A 26,103-nucleotide genomic window follows, 5' to 3' on the forward strand; every position below is an offset into this window, starting at 1 on the left:
ACTCCACGAACTACATGTCCGGATTGATACCATCTTATATAGTGGTTAGATAGCCGCCCTGATGACACACACGGAATATTTGACTAGATCCATTTCTGACCACAATCCCCAGTTGGCGTGTATTCAGTGGCAGCGAGTGCGGTCGGCGGTCCCCACGTGGAGATTGCGACCGGAGACCTTGGAAGACCAGGTTTTCGGTGCTAGCATCCGCGAAGGTATTGAGCATTATTTCAACGAGAATGGGGGGACGGCCACCACTAGATCGGTAGAATGGGATGCATTCAAAGTAGTTGTGAGAGGCCTGTGTATTGGTAGGTTTTCGGGTGAACGTACAGTGGTCCTTGCTGATGTGGACAAAGCGGAGGTTGCATTGAGGGAGCTGGAGCCGCGGCGGCCGGGGCAGCCGACGATGCACACACGATTAGTGGAAGCAAGTGAACTAGTGGCAGCGGCAACAGAAAGATTGCGGAGCTATGACCATAGACTATATACTCCCAAAGTGCATGCTGAAGGAGACAAGGTAGGCACGTTGTTAGCGAGAATGGCGAATCCGGTGCCCAGAGGTAGCCCAGTCGTGAGCGTGCGTGCGACGACGGGGAGATGGTATATTCTCAAGCCGCAGTCCTAACGCGCTTCATGAGTTACTATATGACCCTTTATCAGATTCAATTGGAGGCTGAGGTTTCCGACATAGAGGACTATCTGGGGGGGATCCGGCTCCCATTGCTGGATGAAGACAGCGCTGAGGACCTGGGTCGCGCCATAACGTTGCCTGAAATTAGGGGGGCTATTAAGCAGATGGCTCGAAATAAGACACCAGGAGTGGACGGTCTGCCGATCGAATTTTATGCGAAATATATTGATATTTTGGCACCGCGATTGTTAGAGGTCTATGCCGAAGCTATGGAGCTGGGGCATTTGCCTCAGTCAATGAGAGAGGCGTTGAACGTTCCGCTGTTGAAGCCCGGGCGGGAAGGTGGTGATGTGACCTCATATAGACCGTTGTCCATGCTGACGGTGGACTATAAAATTCTGAGTCGTATTCTGGCCACCAGATTGCTCCCACACATGACCACGTTGATCCATGCCGATCAGGCCGGATTTATTCCCACCAGGAATACCTCGACTAACATCCGCCGCCTTATCCGGGTGCTGGGTAGCGACCTGGATCCGACCCAGATGCCGGCAGTATTGTCCGTAGATGTCGAAAAAGCTTTCGATAGCCTGGAGTGGGAGTACCTTGATAGGGTGCTGGAGAAGTTCGGCCTGGGGGAGCGGTTTGGGCGCTGGACAAAAGTCCTCTATTCCTCAGCAACAGCCAGGGTGAGGCTGGGCTCGGTAATATCCTCTGAGTATCCAGTGGGAAGAGGGACAAGGCAGGGATGCTCGCTTTGCCCGTTGTTGTTCGCACTGGCGATTGAGCCCCTAGCAGCCCAAGCAAGGTCGGACGTGGCGTATGGCGGACTTGTATGCGGCGAGACCCAGCATTACATTTCAATATATGCGGACGACCTGCTGCTATTCTTGGAGGACACGGCGACGGCATTGGAGGGAGCGGTTGCAATGCTGAAGGACTTTGGGAAGCTGTCTGGCCTTAATGTTAACTGGGGCAAAACGTGCATTTTTCCGCTGCAGGCTGACATGCCCCGGCCTCCCCTGACCGTGGACATTATATGGGAACGGTCATGTTTCACTTATTTAGGGGTCTGCATCTATCATGATGCTGATGACATGCTGGAGGGGAACATAGGGCGCTGTATAAGGGCCCTGAAGGGCTGTATGGCCTTCTGGGCATCTCTCCCCCTCTCGGTGCTGGGCAGGGTGGCGCTACTTAAGATGGTGGCTTTGCCTCGGCTGCTTTACTATTTTCGCACGCTGCCGATATGGATCCCACAACGGGTCTTCAAAGAATTGCGTACACTGACAAAGGATTTTCTATGGGGACATGGGAGGCGTAGAGTGGCACTGAATACGCTGATGAGACCTAAGGCGGAGGGTGGAATAGCGGTTCCCGATTTTGAATTATATTATTTGGCGGCGCAACTACAGATTCTCACACAGCATATAGCAAAAGAATTTAGAGGTCCGGAGCAATCCCGCGGGGCGGGGATACAGAGGCATGTCCTGTCCTATATTATAATGCAACAGAAGCTTGCATTAAGGGATTTAACCCTGGAGGAGAAGACCTTGCGCTTATGTTGACATAGGAATCTGAATAGGGCGGGAGCGACGCACCCGTATGCACCGGAGCTCCCTCTGGGGGTGCTGACGGTGTTGCCACATGGCGGGGACTGGTCTCCGCTGTTGGACTGGGAGGACTTGGGCCTTCACATGCTAGGTGATCTATATGCCGACGGCGAGTTATTGCCCTTTAGGGTGCTCCAGGACCAGTTTGGCCTCCCCGATGGGAGCTTCCTATTGCACGCGGCCGTGACGGCGGCGATACGGAGGCACTGGAGGACTGGATCTTCGGAGCCCTGCACCACCATGGCCTGCCAGTACGTGGTGATGGCGGCGGGTACTTTTAAGGCGGTCACCTGCCTCCAGTCGCGAATGTTGCACGAAGGTCTAGAATCACTTGCTACTTTGAAGCAAAAGTGGGAGGAGAGCATAGGGAAACCCGTACCGGACGCAACATGGGGTCACATCTTGAGGAGGACATGGAACGGGAGTAGAACGCCCGCTTTCAGCAAGTGTACTTTTTTGTGATACACAGGGCTTATCAGACCCCGGGGAAGATCAGGAGGCACTTTTAAGTGTCAGAGGCAGCGTGTCCCAGATGCCTGACACCTGATGCAGAATTGGACCATATGATGTGGGATTGTGCAAAGTTGGGGACGTATTGGTCGGAGGTGGGGGCGCTCCTTAATGCAGTCACTGATCGACAGGTGGAGTACGACATGGCGACGTGTTTGTTGCTCTGGTTCCCTCATACAGCGAAAACAAGAATAACTAGCAAATTCATTGACTTAGGACTTATTTTCGCCCAGAGAGAAATCACCTGGCATTGGAAATCGAAAGAAGTCCCATCTAATAAGAGATGGACGAATGAACTACAGAAATGGGCCCGAAGTGAGAGTGCGGTTCGGCTCCGACAGGCCACCCGTACAACTAATGAGAAGGGCCTGGAGATGGCAAGGGCCTGGGAGGCGCTGGTGCAAGCCCTACAGGATTATTTGACTGAAGAAGAGGAATAGGGGAGATGGCCACTATAAGGGGTTCCATGGGACACAACAGCAATTGAGTGTTGATCCCTTTGACACCAGCAGGGTATGATTGAGTCTCCGTGAACTGGAACCACACCGGCAGCAGTTAGGGGGGTGGAATGGAGTAGGAACAGGGGAGTTTTATTTTCAACGGTGGGGAGAACCTAGCAGACACCAAGATCATTTGCGGACCTTTTCTGTTGAGTGTGTAGGAAATATATTCCTTGAATTGTGGTTAGATATATTGAGTGTGGAGTGTTGGAGAATCCAATAGGGGACGCTCAGGTGGAAGATTGAGTGCGACTAGGTTGCGCTTCTGATGATGTTCTTTGACTCCTATTGGGATTTGGTTTTTTTGGTTGCTTGTGTTAAGGGTGGGGTTGGGTGTTATAGAAATGCGGATACTAAACTGCTCTGCCGACCGGTTGAAATTGCTTGCTCTTTTATTTTGATACATCTGGCATTTTGGCAGCTGACGCCGCCCAGCCTCCGGGATGTGGGCTAAATGGCTGTGTTACATTTACCTATTGATCGTTGGATTACAGCTGTCAGAGGCGGGAAGGTCGGGCTGTCTAATTGTTTGTACATGATTCTGCAATAAAAACATATTTTACAAAAAAAAATAAAAGATGGTTTACTGTGGAAACATGAGTGAAAGCATATGCATAGAAGAGGTCACTATTCAAAAGATAATCTGTGCTTTTTTGTGTAATAACTCATTGTCTTTTGTCTCTGAATGGAAGAATGGAAGCACTGCATCTGCTTACCTTGAAATTCAGACCATCTTTTGAATACTTGTAGCACTGCATGATCAGGAGGATTAATGAAAGAACAGCCACCAGGCATGATAGGCGGCTGAGGCTCCTTTGTTTACAACATAAACATGTGACTAAGAGTGGACGACAGTAGAAGCAGCGACTGGAGGGAGGTGGTGCGTTCATGAACAATGACACTGTAAAAAGGCTGTGACGGGTGGGAGGTATTGTTGGGGGTAGACATGGGGAGATTTACTGAACTGCAAGCAGCACCGTGTGGCAGCGAGCGGAAGGAGAGGGATGAAAGAAATAGTGCACTCAAACAAAACATATGGCCCATACTGAAAGGATCCACGCAGCAGGGGGAGTAGCCAGGGTGGAAACAAAACAGCCACAAGGTGGGACAAACGTACACTATTCACCAACGAAAACTATGGAATATGTAAAGACAGACCAAGCAACCAATGAAAAGCAGTGGGCGTGTTCAATAACTACAAAGGGAATACAGCATGCCTCTCTGAGCGGCGCGTGCACGCTGTCTCTAGGCTTGACCTAAGAAGGGAATAGGCTAGTGCATGTTTATTTAGTTGCTGAAGTTTTTGACAGGGCTGTCTGAGCGGAAGTGTTATGGTTTAGTCGTTTTTTTCATTATTTTGTACATTCGAGAAAGACCACATTAGCTCTTTTGTTGCAGTATGCTTGTATTTTTATAAATATTAATGTTTTTGTAATGGGGTATATATATCACCGGATGAGATCCCCAAGTGAGGCTACGAGCGAATAAGTTGTCAAAAAAAGCCTGGGCAAAGGTTCTCACACCCCAAATAAACAAAAGGCTTAAATGTGATATTTTTAGTTTCTCAAAGCAAATGCAAAATGTATTTTCTTTAATGTTGATATTTGAAACTGTCTTATTGGCACACTAATTTTTATTTTTTAACTCATTTTTTTAATGTTTTACAAACAATGTTTTAGGTCCTGCAATTTTAGAAGATGTACTGATAGAAGTTTTTCGGACATTATATACACAATGCAGAACTGAGCTGGATCTCAGTTCTCAAACCTCCTTCAGTAAAGACCCTACACAGTTAAGCAGGTACTTTTCTAGAAAGGAACTTTAAGTGTATTGCATGTTATGTCTTTAAAGTATAATTCTCTAATTTAACATTAAGAATATGGTTATGAAATTAAATGTGTCAATCTGAATCTAGTGGAGAACCAGCCACACACACCTCCATCAGTGATGCAGTCCATTTACCAAACCAGTCGCACCTTATCCAAGTGCCATAAATTAGCTGCATTTTAATTACAGGTCTGGTTGTACCGGGAAGTGATGAGGTTTTTCCAAATCTCTATGAAGTCTTTCTGACCGTTTCTTGGAATAATGTATAAAAAGTTAATTTACTGGAATGGGAAACGACATGGTGAACATTTACACCTTAGTCATTCCCTGGTTAGTCTTCAGGGCATCAAAACATCATCAATTAATACAACCGCAGAACCCTCACAATTCCCTTGTTGCACCCACTTATACAGAATTTGGTAGTTCCCTTCTCCGAAATGTACTTCTATTGAAATTATTGCCATTATGGAGGCCATAACCATTGCACATGCCTTCACTCTTAAGGACACAGTGCCCCAGAGATAATGACTTTTTAGTTTGCACTTGTGATTTTTTTGTAAACGATCAACACCTTACATTGTAGGAATATCACAATGAGAGCAGATGGGCTATTACATCATTGGTTAAAAAACAATAAGAGAGGTAGTGGTATCAGCAATGAAGCATACATGTATTCTTTAAAATGGACAACAGATAATTGTGCATTTGTTGTAGTGATTTATGCGGTCAGGGTTTTCTTGATTAAATTATATGAACAAACTGTACCCAAATGTCTCTTACTCTGTGTCAGACAGTTTACAAGCAGCATCTTCTGTGTTATTGTAATGCTTCATGTTATTTAATCTGGCACACTAGCAGATGGCACCGAGTACCATCCTATGTTAGAGCTGTCAATGCTACATACCTTAAAAATTGTGACATATCAGAGCACTTTCTGTGAAACCCAGTTAGATCTCTATTGCATCAGAAGTGATAGTTGTCTTCAGGGTATTGAAGTGAACCCCTGTAAACTCTTGTCCGAAGGTAATCCCAGATAAACAGTGTAATGACTGCCCATTTGTGATGATTATTTCCCCTACCTCCTAAAACCAGTTTCAATGCTTATAGTAGCGGAAATCCACAGTGTGCTGAGCTGTCTCCAACCTGGAACGTTCCCTGTTCTTGTACATATAAAGGGGATAGTACCTTTGCTCAGTCAGCGGCATGTCCAATATACTGAAGTACTTAGTACCTCTTCAGGGTCCTAAAATTGCTAAGACAAATTTTCCTAAGTGTGGTTCAGATTTTGTAACACTGTATCACAATGTTACTTTGCTAAAGAACTCCCCCCTCCACAAGTAGGATTTACAATTGAAATATCTCAGTCCATCCTCAGCCACATTCAATTTGTTGACCAAATATAAATCTAAGACCTGGGGTTGAACCTCAACCCTAGATGAGGTTAAAGAAAGTAAGGATTCTGGAATTTGTGAACAGTTTTACAGCAAGCTCTTTTCATGGAGAGTTCTGGGTCATATGCAGTAGGGAACTCACATTTAGGTCCCATCTGCCTGAAACTTATTGAGCATGGGGCTGCATACATTTTTACATTATTGATCTTTTTTTGCGGGGGGGTGTTATCGGAGGTCCTTTGCAAATACATTGCATAATTTACATTCATAGCCCAGCAATATAATTGCCAACTAGGGGGTGAAACTCCACTTGAGCATCATGTCTGGTTAGTGTATGATACAAGTACTTTTAGCTGCTCATATTATTCAGATCCGCTGGATGTCAGCCTGCCAAACAAAGTCTGTAGTTGGACAACAGCAATGACAAGAAAAATATTCAGCAAGCTTGTCAGCACTATCATTTTAATATTGAAGACAATACATTTTATGGTAACACACTCCAAAGGGCCATCCTGTCCTCTACCTTTCCAAGTGCTCCCAAAATGGTACTAACATAGTATACACCACAGTACTTGGGCAAAGAATACCCAGTCATTTGATTCCATTTGGGCACCATCTAAAGCCGAGAGTGTTGTTGTCTCAAGTGGTTCATGTAGTAAGCATGATCAGTTCTGACTTAAACCAGTTAATATTAAAACCAAACATGCATCCAAAACAGGTCACATTAGGAATCATTAGATATGTGTTCACACCTGTAACCCTGATATATAACACATTGGTATTGGTGCTATAAGTGTTGTATGGGTCTTAACCAGCAATCCATTATTAGCATGGGATTAGAGGAGCTTTACAGACATTGGCTTTATACTTTGGACAAACACTATTGGGGACAGTGGACAGACACCCTTGTCTGGGTGCATTCACCAAGGTAAATGTTGTTTACTGACTGGCTACTACTGTTAGGGGCAAATGTCTTCAAAGCTGCAACCAGGAAGTGTCACACAACAGAATCAAATGCGTTCTCTACGTATATCAGGACTTATAGTAGGATGGCCACCAAATTCAGGCAGTGATTGATCTGGGACAGAACATTAAAGAGTTATCTTACATTTAGATGGTTGGTACGGTCACTGTGACAACATGTTTACTAGTGCACTGGTTTTTCCCTTAGGCAGGGAAATTCAAGTTGCTCCGTGGAAGAGGGCTGTGCAACACAGCATGTTTCTCTTAGTCTGCAATTGGATGTCACTGCTTGCTACTCAACTGGGAAATTGCCTGGGAAGTTTTTTACCCCATCATTGTCTATATACATCCTTGCCAATCACCAGAGCACGATGTGCAAACATTGCACTTCTCTTTTAGGCAGAAAGCCTGCCTTCCTGTGATGTGGTGTTGGACAGAAAGGCAAACCTTCTGTATGCCTTTCCTCCAACTCATTTGATCCTACACATCCTGAAGTTCATCAAAGAGTGCCCAGGGTGCTCTGTCATTTTAGGAGCTCTGGCAAGCTCTCAGCAAGTCTTTTTTTCAGATCTGCTTCATCTACTTTGGAACGACCATATTTGCCCTGCCAAGAGGAATTACCTCATGCCCATGCAGGAAGGAAGAATGTTGCACATGTCTGTAAGCTTGCTCAGCTTGAGTACATGGTTCCTTAGGGGTTGTGTATCTTTCCTCAGAGAAATTTGAGGTCCTAACTGTTACTTAGTAATCCTCCACTAGAACTCATTACAAAAGCCAATGACTGCAATTCGATCACTGGGCAAAGTCTTTTTTTGTTTATCTGGTTTAGAAGAATGCCCAATCATTTCTTCTTCGAATGGGTTAAGTTGCTTTTGGCACTTACTTTAATTAAAAACATGAACTTTATCTGCCACTTTGAGGTCAGTTTACCAGATTAACAGATCCGTGGGTGGAAGTCATCTGGCATTTGATCACCTCTGAATGGTATCTTTGAGCCGTGTCTAACATAAGCTATCTGAACATAAGAGTTTGACCAGAGAAACCCTTTTCCATCATCGGTCTACATAAATTGTGTTACATATTACCTCAACACGTGTTCTTTGTAGTCATCCATACCCTTGCATCTTCCCACTAGCCTGAAGAAAAGGATTATTAACAAACTTACCAATATGCTCCCTGAAATATCATACAACTTCCCCATCCTATTAGAGTTGCAGTGGCTGCCTCTTGAAGTCACTGAATTCTCGATAGTATTTAGCAGAGTTCACAAGTGCCTTCATCGAAACAAACTGTGCTTCTTACCTTTCAAACCGATTCCACAGTTTAGGATGTCCTATTGCTACAAAGTCTCTTAGCTGAAAAATCTGAAGTTAGGTTAAATACCCCAGAAGCTGTTAAACAATGTAATGATGCCTTTCGATACCTTTAAAATGGCCAAGGTATACAGTGCTCCTCGGCTTGACCCCATCCATTTTATGTTTTACACTTTCCCATTCTAGGTCATATCCACAGTAATAACCACACAAAGAGGAAAGGAGGAACGGGTGGGTATTCAGTCCAGCATTTTTACAAAACCTTGCTTTTTCCCTAGGTGATGTTTCTGTTGGGCAGAACACCCACCGGTTCCTCCTTTTCCTCCTTGTATAGGTACTAGTGTTCTATTATTGGGAGGATGGAAAAGGAGTAGTGCCTCTCTCCCCTTTGATATGTGTTGGAACATATCGACAGTAACCGAGATCAGGGAGAAAGAATTTGTATGACCCTTATCCAACCAGAATTAATTGCATCACTGTTCCTGGAATTCTCCTAAAGAACGTGTCATGCAGGACTTTGTGACAAGTAGGTGTAGAAAAACCATTCACAGAAAAATATGCACACCTTCTTGCATCGCTTTTCAGTAACAAGAGGATAGCTGGATCTACTTCAGTCTCTTGGAAAAAAAGATCCTGTTTGACTGACGGCATAAAGCATGGCAGTTTTCCTATGGTTCACGTTCTCGACCACCGTTGTCCATCCAAACAATCGTCATGCAAGAGCGATTGCATTCTCCTTTGCTACCACTCTGGCCTTAAGTTTACGGCTCCTTGGCAAGGCTAAAGCAAGCATTCTTGGCAGCCGCCAGTGAACTTAAAAATTAATTGTTAAACATTTACACTGTTCTGTGTTACATGAAAGAATATTGTTTACAATGTTGATTTAGTTTACTCTGCACACAATCCCCATCTGTGTATTTTACACTTTCGAACTAGAGATGAACATTTCATATAAGGTGAAACCCGTTTACCTTACTGAAATGCTGTAATTTATTAATTTACTGTAATACCTCTTGGCAGATGTCTTATATCATTTAACAGACACAAGAAGAGGCTGCTTCCTGTGCCCAGTGCCTCATTTAGGCATGTTGTAAAACGTTCAACTGATAATTGTACATTTGGCACAGAATGTCACATCACAGCAATTAGTGTAGTAATTTCACTAAGTACACAACGATTATGTTTGTATCTTACATTAACATATGTAAATGTTCGGGGTTTTATACCCATTAGCATTAGGTAACTGCTTCTTTCTATTCAATCTTTGTTTAAAAAAAAGATGATTCTGTTACAATTGCTGTGCAAGTATATGGTGCTTTTAAAACCTTTGATTTGATTTATGAACAAATGAATAGAGCTATGCTAAAAACAAGTCATTGTTTATTTATTTGTTTCCTATTTTAGCAAATTGAGAGAAAATAAGAAAACTGCAGAGCTGATTAAGACTGCTAATCTTCTTTTTAATTCATTTGAACCTTACTACATGTGGGATTACATTTCTCGCTGGTTTGAAGAGTGTTGCAGGTACTGTATGCCATAAGATGTGCATTGATTCTGAGTTGTGGACACCGTTTTTGTTTTACCTGGACAATTTACCGTTTCTGTTGTGGCTAGCATAAGTCACAACAAATTCCTATCTAAAATTGACATTGTTTTGTATTTTCTCATATTCTACCGACTATGTACCAATATTATCAGTAAAATCGTTTTGGCAAAACACTGATTTTTATTGGAATTTAGACACATGCATATAGTTGTCTGTGTGTACCTAAAATACATTTAAATTACTCTTTTTAGAGGCCTAACAGATGTGAGTTGTCAGAATGTTTATGTAAAATTATTTATGGTTGAAATCTTTCTTTATTAATGAAGAAAACAGCAACACAAAATTAATGTCTCTGTAGACAAAAACGTGCATACATTGCTCTGTTAGTGCATCGCAAACACCAGAACCATTAATAGGTTTTACAGTTCTCAGGTGTAGAAATGGGGGTCTCAAGTTGGCAGTGTTATGCACCCTGGCCAAGTAGAGACCCTTCTTTCTAGTCAGGATGAGTAAAGTACGCACCTACATTTGCCTGTGCTCACCCTCTAGTAACTTGGCATAGAACAGTCAGGCTAAACTTCAGAGGCAATGTGTAAAGCATTTGTATATAACCCACAATAAAACAGTGAAAACCCCACAAATGGACACCACACCAGTTTAGAAAAATAAAGTATCTTTATCTAAACCAAGGTAAAACAACGAAAACCCAACATACAGATATCAAAATATAAGGTAAAAGGTAAAAACTGTTTTATCCATAGGAAACTGAATGCGTCACTTTTTTGAGCAAAGTACCTTAAATGCGTCAGAATTACAGGGCGAAAACACGTGCACGAAAGGTGATGCGTCGGTTCCTTACTCGTAGGGAAGGTGATGCCTCGGTTCCTTGTTTCAGGGGAGGTGATGCGTTGGGTCCTTACTGCCGCACAGGAGTGGTGATGCATCAGTTCCTTAATGAAGAGGAGATGATGCGTCAGTTTCTTCCTGTAAGGGGAGGTGAAGTGTTAATTTCTCACTGAAAAGCCCAGCGTCGTCGTAGGTTTGGCGCACAGGCGCGATGCATGAGAAAATCCAAGCGCTACTGGTTGATCTGGCAGCAATCCAGGCGCTTCGTCAATTTCTTTTCCCGCAGACAGGCAATTCGTTAATTTTCCCATGTGCCCAGTAGAGCCTGCGTCTGAGTTGGAGCGACAGTGTGTTTTTCAACCATATGGCTGTTTGCTGCAGGATAAAACGGCACGTGAAAGGCGATGCATGGATTCTCAACAACAGGAGCAGCAAACCAGTCTCCAAGGGCCAAGCCCTGGCAAAGCAACACTCAGCAAAAGGGCAGTACTCCTCCTCACAGCTCTGCAGCTCTTCTCTGTGGCAGAGGTTCCTCTTGGTCCAGAAGTGCTCTAAAGTTCTGGGGTCTTATGTCTAATACTTATAACCCTTTTTCCTTTTGAAGTCTTTGTTCAGAGAGTCTCTCTTGCTTAGCAAAACCAGGTGTCTTCCCTGGTCCAGCCACACTGCAGGGGGCGCAGACAGCATTGTGCAGGGCAGCCACAGCCTATTCAGGTGCTAGTGACAACTCCTCCCACCACTCTAGCCCAGATGGCTCATCAGCATCTAAAGGGCACACCTCCGCTCCCTTTGTGTGCGTTTCTGAGGTGAATGCACAAACAGGCCCCTGTCATTCTAAACCAGACATTGATTCCACAGGCAGGAAGAGGTACAGGATGGGCTAACAAGAAAATGCCCACTTTCTAAGAACAACGATTCGAACGCCGAAGGAGGGACTTCGAACTTATTGCGAGGACGGAAATCGCCGAGTATTATGTCACTGGAAGACAACTTATAACCCGCATTGACCGTTTTTGGTGAAAAGGACAGCCCCATAGCGTATTGACTACAAACGGTATCAACAAGCAGGAAGCCGCTTTCGGGAGCGGCACCTCTTTGGCGCGAGTATGAGTGTGGAATTGAAACTTTTGCGACATACAGGCTTTTGAGCCTTGATCCACGATTGAAGTGAGATTTTTGGTCCTGAGGAGAACCCTATCACTTAGTTGGGTTTGAAACGCATCGACCGACCTGGTTCCGGGTCACTTTAAATATTGGACTGCAATTATGTGTTGTAAATAGCGCGAGGATTTCCCTCCAACTTGAACATCTAAAATTATAATTTGGACAAAAAAACGTTGGTTTATTTTGTAAACTTACAGTATCGTTGACACCGGAACCCGTGTGTATGTTTTTAAGAAGTTGTATGGTATGAATGGATGGCCAAGAGTGTGGGAATGTGTAGCGTGCTATAATGTTTTGTGTATTTGAACTGTATTGTATATAAATGTATATAGCTTGTATGTTTCATTTGTATTTCCATGCACAAAATAATGATGCGGTCAAATTTAATGATGTCTAAAAAAGAGTAATAAAAATTCATTTTTTGCAATCTTTAAAGCAGGTTATTATGTTATGTTCATAACAACCATTTTTTGAAAAATAGTTTCAAAATCCTTCTCTTCAGCACTGGCAATTGTGTTGTTCGATTAGTGTTATTTGGCTTAGCCTTGCTGAGTATATAGTCAATACCCGTAGTGTTGTCTCACTTTCTAAGAATGGCATTTACAAGCACACAATCTAAAAATCAACTTTCCTGAAAGATGTGATATTAGATTCTGAGCTCTGGGAGCCCAAACTCCAAATCTCTATCTGTTCCCAATTGAAATACACTTGTAAAATTTGACAAGGCAGCTCCAATGATAGCTTTTGGGAGAGCTAGTTCTTGCAATAGCTAAAAATGAAATGCACAATATTTCACTATCAGGACACGTAAAACACACCAGTACATGTCCTTCCTTTTACATACACTGCACCCTGCCCAAGGGTGCCTTGTATCTTAAATGTACGACATGTACCTTAGGGGTGCCTTACAAGTAAGAAAAGAGAAGGTTAGGGCCTGGCAAATGGGTGCACTTGCCAGGTCGACATAGCAGTTAACAACTGTGCACGCCAACACTGCAGTGACAGTTCTGAGACACACATGAGAGTTTACTTGTGTGGGTGGCACAATCACTGCTGCAGGCCCACTAGTACCATTTGATTTACAGTCCCTGGGCACACACAGTGCACTTAACTAGGGTCTTTCCAGTAAATCAAATATGCCAATCAGAATCCCAATTTATGCAGAGAGCATATGCACTTTAGCACTTAGTAGCAGTGGTGAAATGCCCAGACTCCTATAGCCAACAAAAAGGGGGTCAGAGAAATAGGAAGCAAAACGGTTTGGGGATAAACCTGCAAAAAGGTCCATGTCCATCATCGGGCCCCTATCCTTAAAATAAGATATGGAGATATGGCGGAGAAAAATTCTCTGCAGAGGAATAAAAGAAGTACTACCGATATACCCTGCTTAAGCTTTAAATACGGACTTCAACAATTCCTTCCAAGCACAGGAATTAAGGATATCATGGAGAGCATACATAAATAATACACAAAAAGTGCCTAAAAGTACCTGCTCAAATGGGAGGATATAGGAAACTGGCATATTATATGCATTACAATTCTTGCTCCTCACAGACTACAGAAATTCTGGGCAGCTTCCACCTGTAGACCACTACCCCACCACCACTCATTTACCACCACTCTTAGCTGTGTCAGGTGCCCTACTGCTACCTTCATTCCCAGCAAAATCAGTTCTAGTTTATTATATTGGAGCTATTGCCTATCAGTTGTGTAGCCCTACACAAATCAATGAAGATGGATTCCCTTATTTTGCAACATTAGTTCCTTTTTGCTCATTACCGCCTTGGTCAGTTCTCTTTGGTTGGCAGATCCAAGTTCAACATTTATGGTCCCCATTTCAGCCATGGCGCACTAGGGCCTACGATGGGAATATTTATCGTTTGCTGTATGTCCAGTGCAACGGGTGCAAAATCAGCAAAAACCTTAAAGTTGCACAACTCATAAAGTAGAATGACTAGATCTTCACACTCCAAAACTAGGAGTAACTTCAGTACTCTGTTTGGGCCCTCTTATAATGTGCTCCACCTGTAACTTGAGCTTCACCCTGGAATCAGTGCCACCATCTCTACATAATCTCTGAGACTAGAACTCTGATTAGTGAGCCAGCAGCAGACGGTCCATCCTTGTTTTGTTGTCCCTCAGACCTCAAAAATCATGTTTCATGTTTCGCCCTACTCTGGGATAGATTTTTTCCATAATTACTGTTGTGGTTCGCTTCAGTTCTTGTAGTATTTTAAAGAGGACTGCCTCAGATGTGTCATGCTGGATCTCTAATGTCTTTCTGCATGGCTGTTTGGTGTGTAAAAAAAACTTTTTATCTCTCACCAGCTTGAGTTTATTTTTCTTGGTTAACATTGAGTGCATCACTGCTCCTGCTTGCGTCCCTCTGAATTGTTCAGGCATGCTCCCCCACACCTACAAATGAGCAGTTTGCAACTGAGCTTTCTTCAAACGTCGACAATCACAATGCTGCAACATTCTCACCAGGTGCTCTGTCCATCAGTCAACAGTCCTAAACCAGTTAAAGCACACCTAGGCTCTCTTCCTTGACAAGCCAGACTGCCTATTGCAGGGGCTCGGGCCAGCCCCATTGTACCTTGAGATTCCTGTGAGGGCACACATCCAGCAAAGCTCTAAAATTAAGCGATAACCCAGATCAGCTACTCCCACTCAGACCAGACTGAAAGACATCCGTGTTATCTTATTCATATTTATGTTTTGTATCATATAGGCCGCTTCTCTCTCACTGGCGTTCCCAGTTCAGGGCCTCTGTCGTTTCCCCCAATACTGAGCTACTCAGAAGCATACTCGCTTCCTACACACATTCGAGCTCTCCACCTCGTATGGCTCCAATCCCAAACGCCAACAACAGGCCAAAACAGGGAGCACTCTTCACTAGAGTTTCACAACATCAATCATCTCTGAGCTAAGCAAGCTGTGTCCCCTCTAACATTAATATGTGTAGTTCAGCTATCGCCACATAGTTTCTGGGTGCTAACAGATAACCCACCGTAAATGGGCTCCTTCAGATCTCCAGTTGACTTGGAAAGAGATACATTTATGTTGTATATCTGAAGTCATAATAACATGATTGGATTTGATGTCATCAGGAAAATTGTTCTACAGAGGAGCTGCTTGCACCAAGACAGCATGGCTGCATTATATGTTCTTCTGATTGATACCTTGAACCATTTAACATATCCTTAGGTGCCAGACTAGATAGAGATTTTCCCTAGCAGTGCTTTCGCGTGCCAGTAGGTGCTGTAGTGTGGCTCAAAGGTGACTTTGCACTGATGTTGATGTTATATAGCAGAGCTGCATATAAGCACTACCACTGGGCATAGACGTCCGTTCCTTTCTTTCCATGTCTTGCAACACAGATCCAGATCTCCGCTTGTTAGTCTTTTTTTTTCCAGAACAGATTTTATTGTTGACAGGCACAGTAGGCCCAGGTTGCACCAGGGCCGCAATTATATACATATCCTAGCAATGATAAAGATGTCAATTTTAACAATACATGGTTGTCGCAGGATGAAATATTTAAGAAATTGCATTAAACACAAATAAAAGTTATAAACTAGAAACAACAATGTCACAGAGTCCATATGCATATTGTCGTACAAAGTCTCTTTTCGCAACATATGAGTAGAGATACAATTAGTCTTAGCAATTATACCCATCATTTGATCGTTATGGCAATTCGTCATTACGTATCGCAGGGGGAGATAGGCTCAAGATACAAACCCCGGTAATCCGTTCATCTCTTCCAGATCTTCGGATGCGCTTGTTAGTCTTTTGACAGTTTGAAATTCTTGACAACAGTGTTCTTGTGAATGATGTCCCCACTGAAAATTACAGGCTTCATTCTGTGCTGAGACTTCAGGAAGCAGATGTTGGTGAGGGACCAGCGCAAAATATATCATTGATGGCTAGGTTCTGAGCATGACTCCAAAGACGTGTAACAAGTGTGCCCTCACAAATGCAATCCAAAATGGGGAGGTGAAACTACCTTGCCAAACACAAGAAGGGGTCACGGAATGAGTATGGGTCCTCATTCTTGCTCTAAGTTGTGATCCATGTCTCGGTCACAAAGACTTTCCTCCAAGTGTTCTACTTCATGCCTGTAGTCTTAAAGCAATTCAAAATCGAAGTCAAAGCACAGACATAGGAAGGCGAAGCAGGACTTGACCCCAACCCGCCACTCAAGATCTCTTGAGAACTAATTATACAGTTGGTCTCGGGACACCCCGAGTTTACAGGGCCATCGATACTCCACAGTAGATAGCCTCCTTCAAGGAGGCCAGACTGCAGATTTTGGTATGCTTTCTGCTTGCTCTGGAGAGCCTTTGGGTCCCATGGAGCCGCCGGTGTCTCCATTCAGAATTCTGCGGCAGGACTGCTCCCGACACAGTCTGCACCCTCTGAACCAGCTACTTGAGCTGTACTGACTCCAGTACAGACTCCTACGCCAGCACCAATGTCAACACCAGTTCTGTCTGCTCCGACACTGACTCTGCTGATATCGGACCTCAAGCTGACGTCGGGGTTGTGCTTTGAAATTACTGAAGTGCAAGTTGCAACCGGTTAGAATACAGCCTAACTCTATTATGAGATCTCTGCCTCCCCACCACTTTCTAAAGAGACTCCAGTCTTTTTTTGTTTCTAATTCTCACCCAAAACGGAAGGTGCATTTGGCCTCTCAAGACATTGATTGCAATACGAATTACACAAATGGATCTCTGTATCTAGACCTGCATTCAGGTTAGGTACATCACTTGAAATTTAGTTGGACTTGCCACCAGGGTTGCCAAAAGAGAAAAGTACCTAGTTAGCTGTGGTGGTACGAAGGACAGCTGAGACTCTAGAACTGCAGTTTCTCACTATTAAGGCGGAAACAAACATCCTGAGATTACACAACCTGGACCCTCTTCATTTGAGCCATTGCTGCCATTCATTGAGGTCCATACATATGCCCTTAGGGTGAATTGGGCCCTCCAGTCAGTCAGCCTGTAGCTTGACAACAGAGACCAGCTCCCAGTGACCCGGACTTACTTACAAAATTCCCTACACCACAGTCTGATTGTACAGGCCTCAACAAGTGCGAGCTATCCAAATTCTTTTCCACCTAATCCCCGAATTGATGCGTTTAGGAAGAACATTTTATAATCGCCTAGTCATAGCCTCAGATCTTTCAATGTTATTTTCCTAATGGGCAGGTACATGGATGCATTATGGGACATGGTCAGTTAGATCTTGCCAACAGATCCTGAAGACCTTAGGACTTCACTGGTTCAGTTGACAAATGATCGTAGGATGTGGCAAATTACATACTCTGGGCTGGCTTGGACACCACTGACTGCATTGAAAGAGCTATTGACACCGTTGTCGTGCTCAGGTGGCACATTTGGATGTGGTCGAGTGGCTTTTCTTGTGATGTGCCCTTTGATTGCTCCAAGCTTTTCCGAAAAAAGGGTGACAATACATTACAGTCATTCAAAGACAGTCATGCCACTGCCAGATCCTTGGGCCTATTGATGCCTGCATAGCGATTACCCTACTAGTTCAGGAAACTGAGGGGGTTACACTGGAGAGCTTGCTTATAAGCAGTTCTAATCAACTCAGCTGGTTGTATAGCAGCTAGCCCAGACCTTTTGAGGCTGTGATAGCTGTACCAATTGGAGCTGTTGTTCAGAACATCATGTACTGGAGTCTTCCAACTCTTCCTCTCCTGCTACAACAGCTAGTTTGTTTCTGATAACTCAATTAAGGCCTGTGGGTGCAGAATGCAATATTTCCTCCCCAACTGGAGGTCTGTCACGTCAAACTGATGGGTTTTGAAGATTGTTTAAAATGGCTAAAACCTTTCCTTCATTTCCTTCCCATCCCATCTTCTTCCCATTCCAGGAGGACCACTCCGTAATCTTGAAGAAGGGGGTATTGCCTTTGCTCTCCAATGGTTTTCATGGAATAAGTACCAGACTCTGAGAAATGGAAGAGGTGCTATTTGTTCTAGTACTTCATTTCGTAGAAGAACCCAGGCCTCAGTCCTATTTCAGACCTACATCCAGTGAATGCTTTAATGTGAAAGGGCTGATTCAAAATGTTCATCCTCGCCTAAATCCTCATAGCTCTAAATACCAGGGACTGGGTGCCTCACTTGGACTTGCAGGGCACATATTTCCATATACACCTTTCCTGCAGTCACACAGGCATTACTTGTGGTTCAATGTGGGTCACAACCATTTTCAGTTAGCTTTGCTGCCCTTCAACCTTAACTCAGTCCCTCGTGTGTTCACAAAAGTGCAGGCAGTGATTGGTTTCCAGCTTTGGTTTTCAATAATGTTCCCTCTAATTATTCTTCTCTGTGTGCGGCAACAGCATCTTTGGGTGCACACATTTTTTGAAAGTGAACGCAACAGAGAGTTGTAATGAGCCACTGAGAAGTGATCATGGGCAGCGTGCTATCATACATGATGGAAGTAGCACCACAAGGCCACACAAATGGCAAACAAACTATACAAATGCCAAATAACAATACTAACTACATGTAAAGGATGTCTCATTGAGTTGAATGGCTGCCAATGATATAATTGTTGATCAGCAGTTGTTTAGTCTAGCTAGCCTGATTTAACCTCTTATTTACAATCTTTAATAAATAACAGGAGAGCATTATAGAGGGTTATATCAAAAGTAAGCTGATATTGTAAGGCTACACTCCAATTTAGCAAAATGATATTTGAAAGGGAGGGTCCTTGAAGAGAATTCTAGACTTCTTAGCAGGTAATACTGATCCCACTGATCAAGTTAGAGGGCAGACCTGACGTTGAGCAACAGGTCATTGTATTTATGTTGACTTTTCCATTTCAAAATTAGAGACACTGTGCACATTGACAAGTCAGGGACCTAGAGAACAGGTCATTAACTATTACAAATAATTTTAAAAATGAATGCCCAAAAGCACCTCAACCACTTGTATGGTATTTGGTTGGTCTGCGAAAGTGGTCAAACAATATTTGAAATCCATCATCTGTAAACATTAATACAGAGTACCTAGGTGCTAAAATGAGCTTAATGCATAATGATGTGTTCCTGGAGTAAATGTTTGTATAGGGCTTTGAGCCAGTTTTAGTTGTATCTCCCATCTCAAGTAATATTAAAAATAATAAATGAAAAGTCACACCTTTTAAATTGTGGTACCCACTCCGTACACATGTGAATCCAAAACTCATTGTTGGTGTCTATCAGGGCTGCATACTTTCTCCTCTTTCATTCAGTAATTTTCTTTCCACTGAACTCCCTGCAAACGTGAATGATCTGTTTCTTCTCATAATTCCTAGAATTAGAACTGTCACCTTCGGAAACCTTGCTGTCTTAACTGTGGTCACTACAAATTTACATGGTCTCCCCATATCCATTCATTCTGAATTTTCAATCATTTTCAGGAAACTTTTTTAAAACGTTATTATGCTTAACTTAACTTCTGCAACTGCCACTGGTAAACTTAGGTTGTTATAGCACCAACAAACTCTGAGTTACATGTGCTGTGTTAGTAGCCGTAAAATAGCATAATACACCTTGGCTTTGTATCGCCCTATTCATCAATTGGCCTGTTCAGCTCTCATTCACATGTTACTTCCACTACCATACAGCAAATGGCAATGGGTTAGTCCACTTCAGCCACTGGCTAACTTGCACTGTGACTTGTGTTTACTCTTCGGTGCGCTTGTGAGCGCCCCCGCACTTGCCAGTCTGTGACTCGCATCATTTTGTATGAGCACATGTGCACATCCAGCTAATAAGAGGGTGCTTCAGTGACAAGTATGGTCGGCCAATACTTTACTTGTCAATGTTTTCTTTGTTTACAATTCTTTTTCATGCTTTTGTATTTTTAAGTCATCCTTGTGTGTTTAACGTTGGCATTAAGGTGCAGAAATTCAAACCCAAAAGTCTATTTTCTTTTGCAAATGAGAATCGAATGTTCCTATCATGCACATTAAAACTAAAAAGGGTGTCTAAACGTGCTGTTTCAGAGCAGCAGCAGGATAGCAAGTGCACGAGCGCTCCAGCGCGCACCTAAGAGGGAACACAGGTTGTCGGGAGTGCATATTTTCTCGCCTTAATGACTGGCTGCTGAAGTCAGGCTCACCTCTGTAACTGATAGGCCACCTTTAGACAAGAAACTCCTGACATCTTTGGGTTTCACCATAAATGAGACACCTTGTGCAGCGAATTCCATTCATTGGTGCGATTCTGGACACATGAGTATTCAAGGCATTTCCTCCACTGCAGGCAGTCCTTGACATTCAGGATATGCTCCGAGTGTTTCCAGGATTAGCCCGGGGTCTCGATGAGGATGACTGTGAGGCTTATTAGACCCCGGCCAGGTGGCACTTGCAAGCTTGGTTCCAGTGGGCCCAGCTTCAGGGCTAGCTCTTCTACTACATTCTGCTCCTAAAGAAAAGGTGCGGAATCTACAATGCCAATACCAAACTTACCTACTGAAGGCCACTCCTTCTTCCCTTCACATTGATAAAAAATCATCAGTGCAGGGATAGGGGGCTGCTAGGAAAGGCGGAGCTCAGAGACCTTCGGCCTCTGGCTGAGAGCCAGCTCCATATCAGTCTTCTGGAACTTTGAATGATCTCTATCAAGATTTGCTACAGATTGGAGAAGAAGCCCCATTCTTCTTGGACCAAGGATGCTACAATGGTGGGCATTGGTGTGTCGGGTGCCTGGCTGCAATGCCAGGCTGCAATATAAACATTGATACATACATTCACAAAACACCACTTCCTCGATAGGTCATGTCTGATGGGAATCTACTTTGCTTGCTTGGTTCTACAGGACTTTTTACTTTAAGTCTGCTCCCCAAACCCTCAACCCTCCGGAGGACCTGCTGTGGTATTTGTGTCTGATGGGAAGAATCACTGGTTAGAAGTATCCATCTTTAAAAAATGTTTACTTACCTCCAGTAACGCTCTTTCTGATGAATACTGTATCTAACCTCAGATTCAACACTGCCCTCCCACCTCCTCGTTCTATGGAGTAGCCTCTTTTACAACTAAAAAGTAGGGGTGCACGAAATTTGAGTTGTTCATTTTTGCATAATTATGCAAAATTAGGGGAAAATTATGCGTAATGACACATAATTACCTGAAACTGGCATTTGATGCTGTATTTCACCATGAAATGTGTTGTCCAGTCCATTTTGTGCAAAAAAACACAAGGGCCGAATATGGCAGCTGATCATGTTCTGTTCCTTTGTATTGCTTCTGTGCGCTGGCAGTAAATTATTTGAGATTATGCCAGGGTAACAAACTTTGCCAGCTCACTAAAAAGGTCCAGTTTTAGAGATCGGCACACCGTTACCTACAATTTGTTCAACACTTCACCTCTAGAGACACAGAATGAGAAAGACACATTAAACTGACATGACATGATTGTGCATGGGTGGCGTTTGTATGTGCCTCTACTCTACAATCTCCAGGGTGTTACAGAGTCACTGCACAGCTGCATGATGCCACCTGCCAACACCGTGGCACAGTGCTATAGAAAATCTCTGGATCCATTCTTGTGCTAGGGGTATTCTAATCATGAGGTGTCTTCGGTTATATAAAGTTCCTACCTCCAAAGAGAGTAACCAAAAGTAAGTAACTTGTTCTTTTGAACTTCGAAATAAGTAGTTGATGACAAACTGTAGAATGAAAAATTCTTGAGACAATGTAGAATGAAGCACTTTTCAATGAAAACAGATTCAGATGTCTTAAAATCCTGATTAATCTTGCACAGTGCTTTGAATTCAGTCTGCTTAATGGCAACCTTTGCAAAGCCTGCAGTATTGCGGAAATATGGGCATGCCATCTCTTTTTACCATAGACTTGAACAGCAGAATTTTGAAGTTATTGGTAATAAGAATACAAGTATGTGCAGTTCCGCAGATACATTTAGTTGGCCTAGTTAATCCATGAAAGGACCAAAGCCAGCACTGGCTGTACATTCTTGATTTGTTAAAAATGTACAAAACAACCTATCATATTACATTTGAGTAACAGTAAAGCATCTACAATTATCCATAGACTCACTATCCATATGTTAGGGATTGGGAGCTAGTCATTTCATTGGCCAGATGACTGTGAACAAGCTAACGGGATTAGACTTCAGAGCTCATCAATGGCGAGTACAGAGTTGGAAGAATGATCCTTATCCTCTGTAGAGAATAGCAACATCTTAAACTGAAGGTGAGCATCATCAGTCACTAAAAGATTGAATGACCTTCATTAGAGGCAGATGATCAAGATCAAAGAATGGTGGAAGCTGTGAGGGAAGTTGTTTCTACTTCGTATGGAGATAGAACCTTAAGGAAGTAGCACTGTTGCATATTATTGGCCTCATAGAAATATCTAGCACATTCCAATGCAGAGCCAGTTACCTCAATGTCTTGGGGTCTGCTTATATGAATATAATTGATTGAGTCTCACCTAATGAGCAAAAGCTAGTTTGGACTGGATCCAAAAGCTTCTTGTTTTCTTTGAAGCTCTGAGGCTTCTAGTAGAAGACTTCTGCCTGATGTTTTGCTACACATGGCGCATTAGAAATTGACCTAACATTTGCCATATCTGCAGGATCTACCTTTTGTTTGCACCGTAGCACTACTTCTTTAATCATTTCAGGAACTGCACTTAATTTCAGTATCAAGTAAATACCAGCCCTAAGGACCTTCACAACTATAGAAACAGCTAGTGTTTTGAAAATAACAACTGTGAAACGATGAAGTGAGCCAGAAGGATTTCTATATTAGTTTCACATGCTGAGTGATTGTCAAGGGTTGAATTTCACTTAACTTTGAGATTGCCTTGGTAAAACTGAGAATATGGGTGATCAGAAAGCATCCCAGATATGGATACCTAGATGTTCTGTTACTCAATCTGTACATTGTTTTTGCACATTTTTTGTATCAAAAGCAAAATCAAGTAAATACACATTTGGAGTGACTGCACTGGTAAAACTTGGTACATTCTGAATTGCATTGCTTCTTGATGATCTTCTGGAATTCATTCGGCTGAGCCAGTACATTCACAGTATGCAACCTTTTCGTTTTAAGGGTTTGTGCAGGTGGCCATCTTCATAATGGTGAATTAAATGTTCTAAGAATTAATTTCTCCATTGCCTCGTAGCAAGGATACTTTTTGTTTTTGTCAGACCCTGTGTGTTGGGCCATGGGGCATTCAGGGGCTACTGGGCCTCAGCTGTAGGGGTTAAACACATTTGCCTCTGATTTTCCAGGGTTCATCCTACTATGGCTCTGCAAAATGGGCCTGGTAAATCTCAGTGGTAGCGATGGCAAGCTGTCACAGGCTTCTCAAGGAGATATTGCGGGGTGCTTGGCATATAAGAACTAAATATTACACGTATGTTAGAACTGGGGGTCTCTAGTTGGCAGAGATGGGTACCTTTGACCAATTAGGGATCCTTGCTTCTAGTCAAGGTAAGGGGCTACACTTCTAAAATAACCCCTGCACACCCGCTTGGTAGCGTGGCACGAGCAGACAGGCTTTTCTCAGAGGCAGTGTGGGCGCTTAGCAAACGTAATTGTGAAGTACTGATGTTAAACTGTTGTGGGGGCATTGTGACTGTTTTCAAAACGATAACATTATAGTGACTGCTTTTTTAACTTTATTTTACTGGGATTTGAGTCTATGTCTTGGCACTTAGCACTTTTTTGGCACTCGACCCGGCATTGTCCGTCTGTTAGCGAGGACACGCCTTCTTCCTGGGTCAGCGCTCTAGTTTTTTCTCTTCATCATCTATTTAAACGCCGCACTAGTGTGGCAAGCCGGTGGCACGCCAAAGGCCAGCCCGCCTGCGCCCGGCCCGCGCTCAGCGCCAGCCATGCTGCCTGTAATGCAGGGACTCGATGTTACTCTAGTGAGACCCTGCAGAAGATTGGCGAAACTTTGAGCTATGAGGTAGGCGTACTGAGACTTGAGGGAACTACTAGATTGAATGCTGATATCTGTAGGAAGGATGCTCTGAGCTGTGGATTACTGAACGTCCTTTCCCTCTCCAAACATTGCACAGAGATTCAGTTACTCATTGAGGTACACCAACTGGATGCTGTGTTCATGACCGAAACCTGGGTATACCCTGACTCTGTTTTTGAATTATGGCAGGCTTGCCCTCTTGGGTATAAGATCTTCCATAAAACTAGAGGCTTTGGCAGAGGAGGGGGGTTGGGGGGGGGTCAGCATACTGTTTAAAGATAGCTGGAATTTTGCCCCTGTGGAGGTCGACATGGTGGAAGGATTTGAGCTTTTGGGATTTTCTTTGAAGGACACCAAGGGACACTTGCTAGATAGTATAGTCTGTTATAGACCCCCTGGCCCTGTTAATATGCTTCATCTGCAGGCATTGATTGCTGTTATTGACAGTATGGCCCTTATGCACTCAAGACTGCTTATAGTTGGGAGATTTTAACATGTGGTTCAATGGGAATCTGGACATGGGATATTCTAACCTTCTCCAATCCTGTGAGAACCTTGGTCTCCGTCAAGGGGTGACGGGGCCTACACATAAAGGGGGGCACATGTTGGATTTAATTTTTAGTGAGGATAGCGCCACTGGGCATATGAGTACTTCCGGAGGAGTGGACTGCCCATTTATTGGTTAAATTCCTGACTTTCATTCCTAGTCGAAAAGCTCCCGCTAATAGGGAAGTTAGGAGTTTTTTAAATAGGGACTGGAAGAGGGCATTAAAAAAGGCAACATGCTCCTCAACGTTTGCCATCAATAAGGATTTAGATGTAGCCAGATCAGTGGAGGAGAACTATGCAGAATTCTGTAGTCACACAATGTCAACTGTCAATCAAATTGCCCCTTTGAAAGTCTGCAAAAAAGAGGCAGACCTTCGGCCAGATGGTTTGATGAAAATTTGAAAAATCTGAAATTGAATTGTAAACAGGCCGAAAGAAAATGGCGAAAGCCCTATGTAGACGATGATAAGAATGCATGGAAAACGGCTATATCCATCTATAAAAAAACATCTTCTCGGCTAAAACAGAATACTTTGCAGAAACTATTCTGAAATCATCTAACAAAATCTAAATGTGCTTTTAGATTGGTCGCTTACAAAATGAGACTCTGCCAACTCAACATCTTTGCGATAGACTGGCAATCTTCTTTGAGGAAAAGATTAGTACCATCATAAATTGGCCTAAAACAACTATCCCAGTTATAGTAGAAAGTCGAACCAGTGGAATAACAACTACCTCGTCCACCGATGTAGGAAAGATGTCCTATGTAGAGATGGATGCCGGGATTGTGAATCAGAGTACTCTGGATCATTTCGAACTTCTACCAGAGGAGGATTTTGGCGGGTTGGCTCTGGGTGTCTCTTCCTGCTCCCCACTGGACCCTCTTCCTCACAAAATTTGGAAGGAATATGCTTCTGATCTATTTCATAGTCTTAGACAGATTTGCAATTATTCACTTTCCAGTGGGGATGTGCCATCAAGCTGGAAACAGGCTGTGGTTACACCTCTCCTGAAGAAGACTACTCTTGATCCAGCCTGCCCAGAAAGCTATCGATCAATCTCCCTCCTACTCTACCCTGTGAAGATCCTTGAACACTGGGTCAGCGGATCCCTGTCTGTGTTCTTAGAAAGTAACAAAAAGTTAGCGGACGTTCAATTTGGTTTCCGTCCAGAAAACGGTACAGAATCTGCTATGGTGACCGTGATGGACGATCTTCGCTTGTTGGCAGACAAGGGACGGTCGGCAATATTAATATTGCTCGACCT

At 43.4% G+C, this 26,103-nt stretch overlaps 1 protein-coding gene across 2 annotated transcripts in view; it reads left to right on the plus strand.

Annotated features, from left to right (window-relative positions):
• DOP1A (DOP1 leucine zipper like protein A) overlaps positions 1-26,103 on the plus strand; it is a 1,012,538-nt gene that overhangs the window by 319,227 nt on the left and 667,208 nt on the right. For both annotated transcript variants that reach the window (XM_078648131.1, XM_078648132.1), the window contains 2 exons: positions 4,937-5,057; positions 10,156-10,275. In XM_078648131.1, the coding sequence (XP_078504257.1) occupies positions 4,937-5,057; positions 10,156-10,275 (241 nt within the window). The remainder of the gene's footprint in view (positions 1-4,936; positions 5,058-10,155; positions 10,276-26,103) is intronic.

The sequence above is a fragment of the Lissotriton helveticus genome, chromosome 6 (genome assembly GCF_964261635.1).
Source record: "Lissotriton helveticus chromosome 6, aLisHel1.1, whole genome shotgun sequence".
Lineage (NCBI taxonomy): Eukaryota > Metazoa > Chordata > Amphibia > Caudata > Salamandridae > Lissotriton > Lissotriton helveticus.